Below are 18,128 nucleotides of genomic sequence, written 5' to 3' on the forward strand. Positions count from 1 at the left end.
ACAATACAAAAATCAAAGGAGTAGATGTTTAAGAACAATACAATTCTAAAGTAAAGCTCTTTGCTGATGACATATTAACATTATCTAATACAAAACAAACATTAGAAGAATTAGATAATTTTGACATATTTTACAGTACTTCACGACTCCATTTCAATAAATCAAAATCAACATTTTTATTTTTAAATAAAAAAAAGAATTGCAGTAGAAGGGGAATTACAGTATAGGGAAACAAGAATCTACCTTAAAATATCTAGGAATCAAGATATGCAAGGGTAATAATGAATTAGTCTAAAAAAACTACAATAATATCATCAATACAATTAAAATCTCTGTGGAAAAGTGGAACAAAATAATATTAACATTTGAAGATAAGACTACAGTTGATAAAAATGGTTTTACTACCCAAGATTCTGTATATAGCTTTGGCAATACAACTGTTACCAGAAAGGAATATACTCAAAGAGATAAACTCATACCTAATAACATTTTTGTTGTTTCCCAAAAGAAACAGAATAGCTTTAATACATCATATCAGACCATGGAAACAGGGAGGATTAAAATTTCCTGATATAGAAACATAAATAAAAGCATTAATATCTAAAACAATCTTAGATTGGGTAAGTCCAATTTATTCTGCAAATTGGAAAGAATTACTAACTGTAATATCAATAAATGAATTTGATTTACAAAAAAAAATTCAAATAACAGATAAAAACAATTTGCCATGGCACATATTATGTATTAGTATGCAATATAACATAACTTTAAGTCCACTAAAACTCATACGATTAATTACATTGACTCATTTAGGAAAATTATCAATGCAAATATAGATTTAAAAATCTGGTTTGATCTTTTAACACCATTAATAATTACAAAGAGCTATCCACATAAAATATACAAAACAATAATTAATTCCTGGGAACAGAAAGGGTTTGTTTGTTGGTTTCAATGTATCAAAGAACTAAAAGTTCTGGATATGCAAACAATAGAAACAACATACAAAATTCCACAACAAGATTGGCTAACTATACAAAGCATTCTGACGTATTCGCAATATTTATGCAGAATAATTAGTAATTCATTTAAAGAAATACTTAAACTTATGAAATACCTATATGAAATCATATATAATGATCATGCCATGGGAAATAGTATTTCATAATTTTACAAGATACTGATAAATTATAAAACACCACCCAAATCCTCATATTGGAATTATATAACAAAAGGACTCTCATTATGTCTAATTGAAGAAATTAAATCAAATATTTTATTATGAATAAAACATACATCCTTTACACAATACTGGAATGTTTTTAATTGGGAATGCTTGCACAGTACATTCTTAACTCCAGATAGAATTACTAAAATTAATTCTTCCACAAAGGGAATATGTTGGAGTTGTGAGCAAATACACAATGATACTGGAATCACATTTTTCTTACAGTGTTAAAATTAAGTCATTTTGGAATGGTATTAAAAACTTTTTACAAGCTTTATTTAATGAATCATTTAAGTTATCTAAAGCTCTAGTATTATTAAATGTGTACGAAGGTCCTCATTTGAATGGGTCAAATATGCATCTAGTATGAACAATACTTGCAATCTCAAGGAAGTGTATAACAAGAAGATGGAATACAAACACAGTACCGACTTTGAAAGACTTCTACAGCCTACTGAAGACCACAGCATTGTTGGAAATTAAAATTAAAGAATTAAGGTTTCATCCTAAGCCATTTATTAACAATCCATGGAAAAAAAAGTCTTTATTGATTGACACTTTACAATAACTGAACAGATACACTCTGATAACTGGATTTTTATACCTATAAAGTAATTGTATATATTGAGCTGTATTATAATGTCAGGCTGATGCAAATAGTGTCCATAGTTATTTAAGATGTTATATACAAATACTATGTAATTTATTCAACTGTATTTGAAAAATAAAAAAAAATTGAGAAAAAAAAATTTAAAGGCACATTTCAATATAAAAACAAAGTCCTTTGCAAGTATGACCGGTGCAAGGCAAAAGGCTAAAAAAACATGAAAAAATAGTCAACCCCAGACGTCAAGAGTATGGAAAAGGCACAAATAGTAAAGTTTTAACACAAGATTTATTTGGATAAATAAATCCCAGACTGGTTTCAGCCCTAAGGCTTTCATCAGTGGGAGAAAATATTAATCACATAGGTAAGTTCACCATACATATTTATAAGGTAAGCCCTCCAATCAGAATTCTTCCCTTCGCTCAGATGGTTTCCTGTGTGAAAAAAAATATAAAAAGAATATACAGTCAACATAATTAATACAAAAAGTAATAATACATAATGTATTCATAAATGATCATTCAAACCAGACAAAAACAAAGCACCCAGTTTGATGATCTAATACTTCTCTTTCTTGTTAAGAATTGAATGCAATCCCTATTTATTGGATACGTCACCACGGACCTTGTCAATGATCGTAAACTGAAACCTGGCAAAGTTGTGGTGTAAACAATGTCTGTATAAAGCATTGGTGTCCCGTTTGATACGTATATCACTACGATGTTCGGACATTCGCATTCTGAGAGGTCGTGATGTCTGTCTGACATAGAAAGCAGCACATGTACATGTCGCAAGATGCACAACCCAATCACTGTTATAGTCCCCAAAAATTTCATGTCATATACACGATTTGTGTTTCTACTAGAAAACGGTTTGGATGTGAAAATACATGGACAAGAAGAACAATGTCCACAACTGTATGTATCCCAAAGCTTATCCCCAGTCATGGTTGGTTGGTGGCAAACCATGCCCCCGGAACTCACTCTTTTGTAATGGGAGAAGGAACCTAACGTTTTGCCTCTTCTATATCCATACTGACAAGTCTGTCCCAAAAGAGATGTCAATTCATCACTGACACAAAGAATATTCCAATGTTTAGAAATGATATTTCTGATCATATTAATATTGCGTCCATATGTGGTAATTAGTCTAATGGTATCCACCTGTTCAGCTTGGCTTTTCTCCCTATAAGTCAGGAGTGATGTTCTGTCCGAGATGGATGCCACTTGCCTGGCACTCTGGATGTCAAATTCTCTAGAGTCCCTAGCTCTAAACCTGCCTACCAAGTCATGCTGAGATTCCGTATAGTCCATTTCAGAGGAACAAATCCTTCTTATTCTAAGAAACTGGGATTTGGGGATATTCCGGATGATGTGGCTGGGATGCATGCTGGTGGCATGTAACAAGTTGTTATATTGGGGATACTTGCGAAATGTTTTGGTTTTTAATGCATCATCTGAATAACGAGTGATAGTAACATCCAGAAAACTAATCTCACATAAATCACAAGTCAGTGTGAATTCAATACCCCATTTGTTCTGGTTCAAATATTGTACAAATTCCAACAGATATTGTTGATCAGAACGCCAGACCATCCAACAATTATCCAGATATCTGAGCCAAACATCTAGTTCCTCTATGTAAATGTTATGTGTAGGATCATAGATCCTCAATGTATCCCATGAAAAGGTTTGCATAAATGGGAGCAAAAGATGCTCCCACAGCAGTGCCCCTAATTTGCCAAAGGCATTCTCCCTGAAAATGGAATACATTTTTATCCAAGACATGCTCAGCCATGCAGACCAGAAGTGTACTGAATCCCACCAAGTATAACTGGGCTCTATCTAGCCAATATTTAAGGGCTTCTAGTCCTGCCCAGTGTGGTATGTTGGTATACAGGGCCTTGACATCCAGAGTGCACAGCAACTATCCCAGTTCAAGTTGGGTATCTGAAACCAATTGTAAAAACTGGTGTCTTGTATCCTGGCTCGAATCATGCAGAGTAATGGTTTGAGATATACTGTCAAAAATTCGGATAAGGGTTCAGTTAGAGAGCCTATACCAGAAACAATTGGTCGTCCACGGGGTTTATTGAGGGGTTTATGTATCTTGGGTAGGAGGTATTTGTTTTTGTGGATCCTTCACCGTAAGATGCGTCTTGACAGATTAAGATATAATACCGCGGTGGTGGTTCTGCGGTAGTGCTGTCGCCTCACAGTAAGACGCTGTCCAGTTCGACTCTCAGCTACAGCGTCTTCTGCATGGAGACATGCGTGAATGGGCGTACCTTCGTTGAAGGTTGTGCGTTAGGACTGGCAACTCAGCACGTAAAAATCAACTGCCAATCATTAGCAGACCGGAGTTCCGCTGTGGTGACCCCTAACTGGGAAAAGCTGAAAGACACAACAACAACCACCTTCTGAAGCTGCCAAACTCAAAAACTTGATAATTTCTTGCTTAAAATTAGGCATAAGGTCAATGGGCATTTTCATGTAATGGGAAGGATTGGACAATTGTTCATTTCCCTCCCTCAGATAATAATCCGTGTCCATGATAACAGTAGCCCCACCCTTATCAGCCTGTAAAATGACAATGTTTTTGGTATTTCTTAGTCCTTGTAGTGCCGTTTGCTTAGCATTGGACAAACTGTGTTTCAAAGGAAAAGAATGACCCAATTGAAATGAATATCCTTAAGAACTGCCTGTTGGAAAACGCCAACATTTTTATTCATAGGTGGAACAAAGTCAGATTTTAAGAATTTGAATTCACTAGATCTTTGAGAACGTTCCATAGATCCAAAGAACAATTTGAGATTAATTCTACGACAAAAACTGTTATCAGTAACAATGTCAGACTCATCCACAACCTTTATTCAAAAGTTTATTTTGGTCATCAGTTATCACAGTCCTCAAAATATTCAGAATATTATAGTCTATTGAGTCGTAAACACCTGGAGCAAGGCTTCTATAGTATCTATCTTGGTGTTTTCTGTGTTTTCTCCCACATCTCCTCCTAACATGTTTAAACGGTGGGTGTGGCTTTTTTGTTTTTTGAGGACCAGGGACTCCCTGTTGTTGGTCATGTCTACTGTGTATATTGAAGGACCCTTTGAAAATTGATCTGGGTCTCTTTTTGCTTCTGCCCCCTGTGACTTGTCTAGATTCCATAAACCTGTTTTAGATGTATCAAAAGGTCTATTCCTTTGATAGTCGGTCAAGTCCCTGTTGAATTTCTTGATTTTTTTATCTTTAAATCTGTTTTTCAAAAACAAGTAGTTCCTTTGACAGTCTGTTGAGACAGATGGAATATTGCAGGTGCCCCTCAAGATTTGAGCTCCCCACATAAATCCCTAACCTCACAGTTGTTGGTTTCTATAATCTGTTTACTTTATGAACTGAGAATCTGTACAAAAGTCATAGAAGCCTTTTGTTGAGCTTGATACCAACCTTGCATCAAGATATCATCTCTTTTGCCCACAAGTGGTTGAATTTTGACTCTCAATCCCCTTGGGGTGATATCTTTATTCATGTAGGCCTTAAAAAGCATCAAATGTTCGTTCGCAAACATTTCATGCCTTTACTCAGTCTGTTAAAAGCAGAGTTGCAGCCGTCAACTAGATCTATTTGTTGTTCAGTACCATTATCATGGGATATACCAAAAACTCCAATATCATTTTTATCAGCAGAAAGGCCTTTGAGTATCATGCCCAGATCCATGACAATAAGCTGCCCACCACTGCAAAGAATCTATTCGTATTCAAAAGCACAACCAAAAAGAGGGCTGAGTTGTTTAGAAAACGCCAATAGATTAGGGAATTCAGCAAACAGTCAAAGGTGCTACTGATTTTATGCTCAAGTGGAAAAAATACAACCAAAATCAAAAGTTGTGATCAACAGAGACTGTTCGACCCACAATGAGGAGACAAGGGATCTTGGGGGGGGGGAAAGTGATCCCAATGAAAAGATGACTAAACAATAGTTATAATAAAAATGTCTCAAGGATCAGGTCCCACATGTGTACAAATAACCAATAAAAGATGTTTAGGTATATGTTACACAGATAGGTCTCCAATATAAAAACTGCTGCTAAACAGCATCAACACTATAACTGGGATAATCCTAGAGAAAAAAAAATATATATGTATATAAATAGGTCACTATGCCTGATCCCCACTGTCCAACCTGTAGGATTCTGGTCTCAAATCAAAATGTCAACATCAATGTCTGTCTTAACAGATCATATATATAAACAGCAGCTATAACTTTAGCCATAAAGTGTTATTGATATTAGCATTTATATGCCTGAAAATGTGTTAGGCCAAATATCTAATCTAAACATACAAAATTGTTGATCCTTGCATAATATTTAGGAACATATGTTGTATCAGGTCCGCCCTTCATATAGGTATGTGTAAGGAAACTAATGAACTCATATGCCTAAAAATATCTAAAGCTAGATCGGTCCAAAATCATATACTGATGTGCCAAAACACTTCACTGAAATATATGATGACTTAAAAGCAGCACATGTATGTATTCCTTTACCTTCCCCATAGTTAGGAATATGATTCTAGGTGAAATTAACTCACTGACTATATTCCAAGCAGGACCCCTGTTAGGGATTCATTCAATGTCAACTGTCCCTGTATTCATCTGGTTGCCAGATTAATCAATGGTCATACTTCAAATAACCAGTTTGTAAATTATAAATCAAAATCAACAACCCTAACGGCTGAAAAACAGTATACATATGTTCATATATAAGTCAAAGTTGACCTAGATAAGTACGGACAGTCATATAATAGGCCATTTGAATGCTGAGATATAGAAATCCCAAATGAATGTATGCAATGAACACCCAATACAATTCCAAACTGACCAAAATTGTTCGTAATTGCCCAAATCCCCATTAATAAATTACTCAAATGCAGCTCTCCCAACATATGTTTCCATATTGGTAATCAAGCGTTTGTCCCTAACAATAAGGTATTAATTTGCTTAATGCATAACCAAAAAGGTCACATTCTAAAATGATAAAGTAAAACACAAGCATATAAATGAAACACAAGCATATAAATGCAAAGGTGAAAGTCCCGCAAAAAAATGTCCAATTATACTGTAATAGTTATCACAAATGGCATCAGAAAGAGGCGATGTAAATCCTGAATGTGTCCAGAACACTGAACCAATATTCCGTGCTTACTTTCACTCGACCCAGTGGGTTAAAACCCAACCACAGTAGCTTATTAGGAAAATGTCAGTTGTTTATAGCCCAATACCAAATGCCAAACAATTGTAAAGCACTTGATCGTTTCTCCAGTGAATCCCTAACAATTATACCCAATATTGAAAAAGATATATTCCCACTATAAATGAACTCCCTTATTTATAAAGACCAAATCCAAAATAGTAATGTAAAACACATAATGACATTAAAAAGAAATAAAAGTCCTCAGAAAATGTCCAACAATGTTGAGATGATTATCCCAAGTAACGTAGTCAAAAAGAAACAAAGTGAAACCTGGATGTCCAGAAAACTGAACCAATATTCCGTGCTTTCCTTGTCCGGCCCAAATGAGTTTAAGCCCAACCAATAGAAAAAAATGTCTGTCGTATTCAGCCCAACATCAACGGCAAACAGTTCCTAAGTATTCATTTCTTTCGCTAATGTAGCTCCAACTATAATGGCCAAAAGTGAGAAATTATTCCCACTATAAACAGAGAAACATTCACCACAATTCCGAATCCAAATACCCAAAATAAGAAATAGTTTTAACTATAAAATGAACCAATCAGTACATTAATACCAATAATCCAAAATGGCGTCCGCAAATGCACTATCCATCCAAGTTGTAAATATAATACAAAAAATGATGAATCTGGTTACCAACATCAACTTGAATGACTTTAGTCCATGTAGAAACGATCCATAAAGCACAATAAACCCACTGTGAGGGAAACTGAAGAGCTGTGAATGATGTATATATATCTCCAGTAGCAGAGAACACCTCCAATACAGACACCAACTGTGCCAACACTGACTAGTCAACAGCAGAGCAGGAAGTAAAGTACAAAAATGATGTCCTCTGCAAGTATGACCGGATCATTCAAACCAGGCGAAAACAATGCACCCAGTTTGATGATCCAATACTTCTCTTTCTTGTTAAGAATTGAATGCCATCCCATCTTAACAAGAAAGAGAAGTATTGGATCATCAAACTGGATGCTTTGTTTTCACCTGGTTTGAATGATCACTTATGAATATATTATGTATTATTACATTTTGTATTAATTATGTTGAATGTATATTGTTCTTTTCATATTTTTTTTATATTTTTTCACACTGGAAACCATCTGAGTAAAGGGAAGAATTCTGATTGGAGGGCTTTCCTTATAAATATGCATGGTGAACTATGTGATTAAAATTTTCTCCTACTGATGAAAGCCTCAGGGCTGAAACCGGTCTGGGATTTATTTATCCAAATAAATCTTATGTGTTAAACTTTACTATTTGTGCCTTTTTCATACACTGACGTCTGGTGCTGGCTATTTTTTCACATTTCAATATAAACCACATTAATACATAAATGCTAACACTAAAGGCAGTATAACCATACCTTAGCAAACTTTAGTATAAAAAGTACTTTAGTATAAAAAATACTTATTTACAAATGTTATAAAAAAATAAAATAAATAATACAAATAAAGTTTCAAGGTCTTTGTGCTTGTAAAAAGCACTTTATATTAACCATTTCATTGAGACCTAGAGCTTGAGCAGACACCAATAAAATTTGCCAAAGATTTTCACGACATTCTAAAGTAATCTTAAAATTACCACTAAACAAACTGGTATCTACTTGCTCCAAAACATAAAAAGAAAATTTCTTGAAATCCACACAACTCAATGAGTGTCTGGCAAACGCATTAGAAGGGTCTTTTTAATTTAATAGCCAAAGTATGTTCATAAACCTCCCTACGTAAAGCTCTGACGGTTTTTTCTACATAAAAATATTTACAAGAATTACAGACAGCCACATAAACCACATTTAAGGCGTCACAAGCATAACGCCTCTTAGCCCAAAAAGTCCTGTTGATGTGTTTAAATTAGATAAAAGATGAACCCATAATAAATCTACATTATCGACACTGTCCACATGGGCAAGTGCCCGGGTTATCAACTTTTGACTTATGATCTTGGCTGTTACCTTCGAGAATGGATTTAATGTTAACTGTCTTTTTGTACGTGAACAATGGTTTGTTACCCAAAATTTTAACTAAATCTAGATTACCCAGAATGACCTTCCAATTGTCAAAAAGAATGGATCTTATCATGCCCATTTCATTAGATATTGGAATGGGGAATGCCAACCTACAATTCACTGCGTTTTCGTGTGCAGCCCTAGGAATAATTACCATAGCTGCAGACTCCAACTCTCTGTTGCTCATACCTTCACTACCCAAAATTGGTCATGCCATATTGTCTCCAAGCCCCATAACATCTGAAATTAACCTCAGAAATGATGTTATCCAACCAGAGTCGTAACCCCTCTGTTGAAAAAAGTAGGATGATTTCCTGACCTCATTAATAAAAAAACAAATGGTCATTAGTTAACGACTCAAGCGCATAAATTGTCCCTTAACTACTCCACGCTTCATGCGACTACGATGTAAACTGTCTGTGTAAATATTGATTCAAAATGTAGATTTCCTGTAAATCTCACTAACAAAAATCTCAGTTAAAGGAGTCTATTTTCAAATGGATATCCAAAAAATCTCTCTCATTACCAAAATGTCCAATGGTAAACTTAAGTTAGTTGAATTGTTCAAATCACAAATGTAGGAAGACTCCATATCACCCCTCCACAAAAAAATAAATAAATAAATAAATTATCAATGTAACATCTATAAAAGATGATATCAGCCATGGCATGTGTGGTAAGATATTGCAATTCCCACATGGCTATGACTAAATTAGCAAATGAAGGGGCTACTCATGACACCATGGCCACACCTGTGGTTTGTTGAAACAAAAGATCTTCAAACTTGAAAAAATTATTCTCAAGTATAAGTTCCATGAGGACATGCAATATGGAGTCTTAGGGTACCTCCACAACTCACCCTGAAGATGAATTTTTAATGTCAGGCTGAGCTGCTGTGAAGTAAATACGCGCCTGAATAAGCAAAACCACAAACAAGTGCTCATGGGACAGAATCAAATGCCTTAGTGTTTTCCACAGACAGAGACTACTCTTACAACACAGCCACAGTTCACATACCCTTAACTCACTACAGCAGTGTGCGCCTCCAGGAGTTCCTGCAGTTAACTCCTACGGATGCCTCTAGGTGTCAAATATTGCTTTTTCATATTTGCATTAATAATTCCAAAACCATGCTACATACAAAGTATAATAAGACTTCATCTTAAAGCATACATGATGGCAAACACGACTGTACTGATATTTGACCTCTGCTTAATGCAGCTACAGATATTATTTGTGTGCTGCTGATTTGTACTGTAATAAATTTTCATATTTCTCTAAATATCGCAATGTTGAGGTAACACAGACATAATCTCAGTCTCATATGAAAGCACACAGCTATATGAAGAAAATCTTGCTGGCAGTATGCGTCTTGCTTGAATAGTTACGGAGATATCATAATCTGTTTATACAACATTACAAAATGAATATTCACTGCCTTTTCTTTTGGCTTATAAAATCTAGTTTAAAGCATCGAACTGAATGAATGCCACCAATGTAAAGATGAATTTGCCCTTAACAGTTTTCCATCAACACTTAATGGTTTCAGACAGGCTCAAGCCACACCCCCCGAGAGTTAAAAGTACACACTCAAAAGAGCTGTACTGGAAGGAATGAGTTAATTTAATTTCAGTTTTCTTTAAAGGCAGAAAAAAAGCCTAGGTGTATGTAGGTTGCTCAGAGTATAACAACTTGCATACTATCTAACATCAGTGTTTCCTTCATTGTTCCCCTATACATCCCACATTCTTAAAAAGCAAAAGTAAAATCTGCATCTATGACCCAATCAGGGCATGCATTTTATGTGCCAACAGCTGTCTCATTAAAGAAATACTAACTCGGTCAGGGAAAATCTCAATTCTACTCTGTGAACTATGTCCCTTTCTTCTACCACTACCATTCCCTCACAATTTTATGAACCATATCTCCTATAACACTTCCAAGCGAGTAAGCCTAAAGTACCTTAATCTCTCCTCATGTTTTCCCTACCATATCCTTCACATTCCCTGAAGTGTTCTCAGAGTATTTTAACTAATCTGATATCCTTACCTTTGAAAGATCCATGGTACACTAAACATAGTCTCTCACCAATGTCTGATACAAGAGGAATACTTTCTTACTTCTTAAAAAAACAGCCAACAAAGACTGCCATCTTACTTGGAACCAAAATAATGCTCATAATACTCACAAAAATCTATTTTTAAGTTTGAGAATAGCCCTTAAATATTATGCTGACTTTTGTCTAACACAACACACCGCCACCAATATGATACTGAACACAATGGAAATTTTGACCAAAACGTAAATTTGCATTCATTACTAATGAACAGATGCCAGTTTTCCACCTTCTTATACAAACTTTGCACATCTTTCTTAAGATTACAAAATGAACCCCACCCCCTGTCATCTACAACAGTGCCCAAATCTGCATCAAGCATGATCATATTATGTTACCACTTTACTTGCTATGTCAACCACGCAGATTAAAAGAGCTGGGCTTAAAACTGAACTCACTAGTTAAACGCCCAAGACCCAACGTAACCTACAGTGATGTTAGTAGTAAGACACCACAGTCAAAATGACTAAAGCCACACTCAGCATGAACCAGCAGCCTATGTTTCTGACACTAAAATTTGGTTAGCTGCTCTGCTACTGTACCTTCAACCTATTAGGAGGCCAATAGTTTACTGCCCTGCCTTTGATTCTCAATATTACTGAAGAAGTACAGTAGCACAATTTCACTGGTGTACTACAACAGCATCCCCGACAGACTTACTGAGGTCATGACAAAATGCACTTAACGAATCTATGTGCAAACCTTTCCTCTCCACAAGCCACACCTTGCTTGAGCTTGCATACGTTACTTATACAAAATTAGAGAGATAAAAGACATCCCTGGGTTTAATAATGGTTCCCCAGGAGCCTTGGATTTAGGTTATGAACCATTAAGTTGTTTTCCATAGTACGGGGTTTGATTCCTTCAGTCTCTGTTTGCCTACTGTGCGACTGTGCAAGTTACTTATCAAGGCAGTGCTCTGGGGCAACTGGAAAACTGAGCTAGGTTTTTCAAAGGTCTCCTGGCTTGCATGTTCAGCAAAAATCTATGAACTTAGCAATACTGCTCTTTAATAGGAATCACAGAGTGGCTATTGCTGCTTCTCAAGCTGTTGAATGCAGTCCGCCAGCCTGTTGCATACAACAGAGCAAGATTATTTTGTTCCACAAGGACTACAAGTGCCTACTGAGCCAGTATGATGCTCTTTTCAAAAATGCTGATGCCTGCTAAAATTTACCTCAAATTTTTACCATGGCAAATGGTATAATGCAAATAGGCAAACAGCGCAAGCATTGCTACAACAACCTGAAGGAACACCATCCTGACTAGCTCCATCAGTGGTAATAGGAGAAAGAGCTTCAAAAGACAGCTAGAGAAGTAATGTAAACATCTTGTTTACATATCACAGTGTCGTTCTATGACTGCAGAATCATGGGCCTATTCTGTATTACCGATGACTCTTTTCTTCCCTAACGGCTGAAAGAAGCTCAGACTCAACATAGTGAGGCACATTAGACTGGCACACCATTCTAGACAGAAGACTAGTTACCTTTTGGCTACCAATTAAGAGAGAGTCTACACCTTCTTTTCTGTTATGTCACTGTAGGAGTAATTTGTCATAATATTCCCATTGTGTCTCAGTTATGCAAGTCCAGAAGAGGGGAAAGATAGGTCTCCCACCAGGGTTCCAACAGACACCTATTACTGATCAAGGCTGTCTCTATGGTGAAGTAGGAGTCCATCTCTCAGCGGGGAAATCCTTTTTCTGGAAAGCAGCCCTGCCCTGCCCTGCCACAGCATGACCAGCAGAAGTTGGCACATGTTCAGATGGACTGGCATCTGGATGCCTGCCTTAGCAAAGCTGTACATCTCCTGAAGGAAACAGTGAATTTGCTCTATTAGTTCCCTACTGTGAAGAAATTAAGACACCGTCATCTCTGCTAGCATGTCTGGCTGAAGTTTTTGTACATTATTTCAGATTAACTGGTGTATTATATGCCAGCATGAGTAGCTATGACATTGTACACAAGTTCTTACATGTTGATTTATATTCTGTTTGTACAGAATGTTTTAAAGACTGAACAGTGCCCTTTTACATTTCTAACTGCTCATGTTTGTGAAGAAAGATTCTAAAGGCAAACTGACATTCAGCTGATCTGCAGATGATGTCATTGGAATGTTGACAGTTGCTATGTGTTACTGTCAGAAGCTGAAAGACAGGAAAGGAATTTAGTAAATAGCTGTTGGTTGATTTTCAAAATATGAAATGGAAATTAGAACTGCAACAGTTGTGACAGTTAGGGTAGTCTATAAAACAGCCTGCTGAAAACAGCTGAAGTCAGTTACAGAAGTCAGGAGTCAGTTTCAGACAGTTGTCAGTTAAAAGCCAGTTTTGAGATATACTGTGCAGTGAATACCCACAAAGGACTCAAGAACTGTAAGCCTACCTTAGCTCTGCTTTAATAATTTAGTTTAGATCAGGGACAGTGTTCTTTAGTCAGATGGGAAAATTATAACTAATCAGAGTTGGTTCTGAATATTGAATTTCTGTACTACAGTACTGATTTCATTTTCCTGGTGATGGACTTCTGTTTATTGGAAATTATTGTTTTATATTTTTAATCACTTTGCTCATTATCAAATATTTTTCTTAACTTACACTGCGGCTGGTCAATCAGTGTTTTCTTTAGTGATTTGAGAACACTTATACTTGCCTTGACAACTTTCCGGGCCACTCTCAAAGCCTGGCTGCTTAGGTCATTTGTTAGTATTTGTTTTAATATTTAAATTTTCATATTTGGACAACCATTTATAAGAGCATGAAGACACTCTGGTGGCAGCGCATTACCGTATTATTTCGGGGAAGGGACACAGATGGAAATGTGAGTCAGGCTTTCCCAAAAGTGTTTGGATGAAGTGAGTGTATCAGCAGTCTTAAACTGGCTCACACTGCCCTGAAGTGTGTAATAAGAAGTTACATTAGGGGTGGACAGAAGTATACAGTCCAGTCCCGGATTACCAAGCATGTTCCTGTTGTGTTCTTAGGGAAAAATTGTGGAATATTATTCCTGTTTAAATAACAGTCTCACACTACAGTCAGCAGTGAGGATTGAAGCTCCTTAATTACCGACTTAGGAAAGTAGGAGACGTCACATTACTGTTGGCAGCTCAGTGGGATATTATCTGAACATGACACCTACTATCGAGGCATTCATCCACCTTGTGCATGTCTGCTCATCCTTTGTCTATTCTACCTTTTATACAAGCATCTATTGCTATTTGTATAATTTAATATCTGTGCCCACTACCTTTCCTAACCATTACGCTTGTATACCTTACTCATCAATGCAACTCTTAAGACAAGCAGACTCCTTCCCCAAAAAACAAAACTCCAGTCCACCTCCTACTCCCAACCTTGCACAGCCCTAGTGGTTCTCAATGTGCGGCTGCCTCTGTTGGTGCTTCTCTTCCTTTTCCTACTTTCCAAAGTACCTCTTTTCCACTTCATTAAGGTGCTAAACTAAATAACCACCTGTGTTTGGCCACTTACATTATTGCATAATAGCTCATTCATTTTGATGTGGCACTACCTGTGTCACGCTACTCCATGGCCTTGTTTTCTTGATCTTACCTACAGCTCATCTGTAGGTCAAGTCTGCTATTATATCCCAGCATTGCCACAGACAATGGTACTGCTCTTGCAACAGTGTCATTCCTTTTGTCCTTGTACGCACAGTTCAGTTTTAATTTACTCAGCTGGAAAATCCAATTAACAATGCTTACTGCAGCAATAAAGTTGCATGGTCTCTTTATGAATCCCAGCCTACAAGTTTACAAATGTAGTCTGCCAGATTGTAACCCCATTCATTTCATCTGACATACAAAGATTTAAAGATCTTAACTCTCTCAGCTTCTGCTGCCCATTAGAAATACCCATCCTGCATGCCAAACACCCTTTCTGTGATAAAGTACTTTATCATATCAAGATGTAATCTCATATCAAGATGTAACAGCATTCTCTTTGTCTTCAGTTCAAGTTCCCACCTGTCTGCCTGCCTTATGTTTTCTTCCCAGTATAATTCCATAAACTTCCTCCTTAAGTGCCTTATCTACCAATACAATACAATACCCACCGACTCTGTGAAAAATGACATTCACTTCACCAGCGATTTTCCTCTGTACTTGCCACAAATATGATCCCTCTTTCCCTATAAGCCTACAGAACTGAACACACTCCTTCTACTGTTCCCCAATCAATTTGTACAATAATGAGGTTTTATTAGTTTCCTTTATCTGAATTCCACTCCCTAAAGATCAGTTAATTCAATAATTCTCCAATTAGTTACCTAATCTAAGTCAATTAACAGTCATGGGGCACTCAGAGCCTATCCAGTTACTCAAACAGTGCAAGCATAGAAACTCATCTTAACAGGGTATCAACTACCATAAAATTAATGTTTACCTGAACTGTTTTCAACAATTCTGTTCGCAGTTAATCTTTATGCAACCAAATGCAGATACCTCTCTTATATGCACATACATATCTATACACAAGCACAGATATAAATATAATAGATATATGGGTCTACTTCAAATGAGCAAACACTCATTTGAACGAAACCCATATAGCAGAGACCAAGTTATCCAAACTGGTTATTGGATTTTACGACATTTCGGGTCATAAATTTTAACACTCAACACTTATATATATACACACACACATACACATATATATATATATATATATATATATATATATGGATCTAGAACTGTTGAACGAAACTTCAACATCCCGAATCCACAATAACTGAACATACTTTAACGAAAGCACTTTCACTGAAAAGCTTTTCGTTTTTTTTTTTATAAAACACAATAAATCTACTTTTATGCAGGGGGCCAAGCCACCTTACACCCCTCCATATCCCCCCTACTTTAATATTCTCACTCTGAGGTCGCACTACAGTGGGGAAAAGGGAATTTTCCCTTATCCGCACCAATGTGCAACAGGCAGAACGAGCATACTTATCTGAAAATGCTGCTTTGGTAGACAGCACTTATGGTTAATTATGTTCGCTGATTTTTGCTTCAGCAGAAAGAGCAGTCTGGGATTAGTACAGATCCAATATATTTTATACACAAACACATATATATATATATATATATATATATATATATATATATACACACCCCAAACCACTTTAAACTTTAAAAACCGATAAAGAAACAAACACAGCCGGACTTGCAGAAACACCATTTTTTTAATGCTTATTTAAACGCTCAAAATAAAAATACGTTTTTCGTCCCACTTCAATGCAGGACTTCTTCAGAAACCAAACAAGTTTGAAAATTCAAAGACTGGTTTTTATACAAGCTATTTAAAAAAACGCGCCAAATTCATAAAAAAATTCCATTACCTTTAAAGGCACATACAACCAACAATGAGAGACTTAAAACAAACCGTTTTGGAAACAACTTTACAAATCCCTTTTGCATCTATGATGTATGAAATAGAAACCCTTTCTTATCTACTTGTGATGATAAAATTGAACAACAAGAATAAATAAAAATATAAACATACATAACTTGTTTGTTAAAAGACCTATGAGCAAACATTTGTAATATATATATATATATATATAGAAAAAATATATACATGAAAATATATATATAAAAACAAATTATATATGAAGTTATGTATGAAAAATGTATGAATTATAAAACATGTACACCCTCACTCATATGTTTTTACCTATGCTTTAACTATATGTATTGACAATCAAGCTCTGAATGTTCAAAATAATATATATGATAAATTACATGCATAGACCTACTAGTAAAAATGAAACATCTCATGTTCCATTGACCCTATTATCTTTCCAAGCTTCTCAACCTCAAAAGGCACATTATCGAACATTTATCATTCAAGCCTGGGTTTGCAAAAGCATTTAACCTAATCTGCCACATTAACTCCATTTTCTCTAGCAATAACCCTGATGGCCCCCCTCTGTCATCATGTTGAACCTGCTGAATTACCTTAAATTTAAATTTATGTTCTGGGTAAATTGCGACATGCATTGCCAAAGCATTGTCCTCCCTTTTCTGCGTTATGCTTCTCAAATGTTCTACTATTCTATCCCTTAATCTTCTATCCGCTTTTCCTAAATAAACAGAGGGACATGCTTGGCACTTTGCCACATAAACTACCCTTTAACGAAATTTGGAAACCATTGACAACTATGTGACTTCCTTCATCTATTACATAACAATGTGGGCAACACCCACATTGTTTCATACCAATGTTTCGATTGATGAAATTTCTTTGCCTTTGAAAGATTTCCTTATAACTAATACCTTTTCTCCATACCACTTTAGGTATGAACTTAAAGATAGAACCCGACTCCATATCATTTTTCAATAAAGACCAATTTTTGTGAATGCTTTCCTTTATATCCGCATGATTAGATGAAAAACTCATAATACATGCTAAATTAAATTCATTTTGGGGGGATACAGACACAGTTCGATCAAGATTCAACAACATTCGGGGATTATCCTGACCAGTTCTGATATCTGCCTTAATGCTGAGTATTGGTTCATAAATACCATTCCTTCTTTTCAATATTACATCCTGAATTAGATCCTCTATCATTTGAATGGGATAAGCTCTATTTAAGAAACATTTCCTTTAAGAGCAAACATTCTTTATCAAATTTCTCATTAGTTGATATCATTCTTGCAGCCCTTACTAAATGGCCTTTCAAGACCGAACATTTCTGATGTATAGGATGGGCGCTTGAAAAATGTAGAAATTTGTTTGAATATGTTGGCTTCCTATACAGTACAGCTTCATAACGCTTATCCACATTATTTTTTATCACCTCAACATCTAAAAAAAACATAACATTGGTTTGAAACGAATGGGACAGTTGTAAAAATTCAGTTGTGTTGTTCATCATGCCGACCAATTCTATGGCTTTTT

At 35.9% G+C, this 18,128-nt stretch overlaps 1 protein-coding gene across 1 annotated transcript in view; it reads right to left on the reverse strand.

Annotated features, from left to right (window-relative positions):
• The window catches only part of RPE (ribulose-5-phosphate-3-epimerase), a 154,444-nt gene that overhangs the window by 72,350 nt on the left and 63,966 nt on the right, over window positions 1-18,128 (reverse strand). The window contains exons 4-5 of the mRNA XM_044060699.1: window positions 17,904-17,922; window positions 10,289-10,304 (exon numbers count right to left, since the gene is read on the reverse strand). Of these exons, the coding sequence (XP_043916634.1) occupies window positions 10,289-10,304; window positions 17,904-17,922 (35 nt within the window). The remainder of the gene's footprint in view (window positions 1-10,288; window positions 10,305-17,903; window positions 17,923-18,128) is intronic.

Source organism: Protopterus annectens, chromosome 2.part0 (genome assembly GCF_019279795.1).
Source record: "Protopterus annectens isolate FY-2018-M chromosome 2.part0, PAN1.0, whole genome shotgun sequence".
Lineage (NCBI taxonomy): Eukaryota > Metazoa > Chordata > Ceratodontiformes > Protopteridae > Protopterus > Protopterus annectens.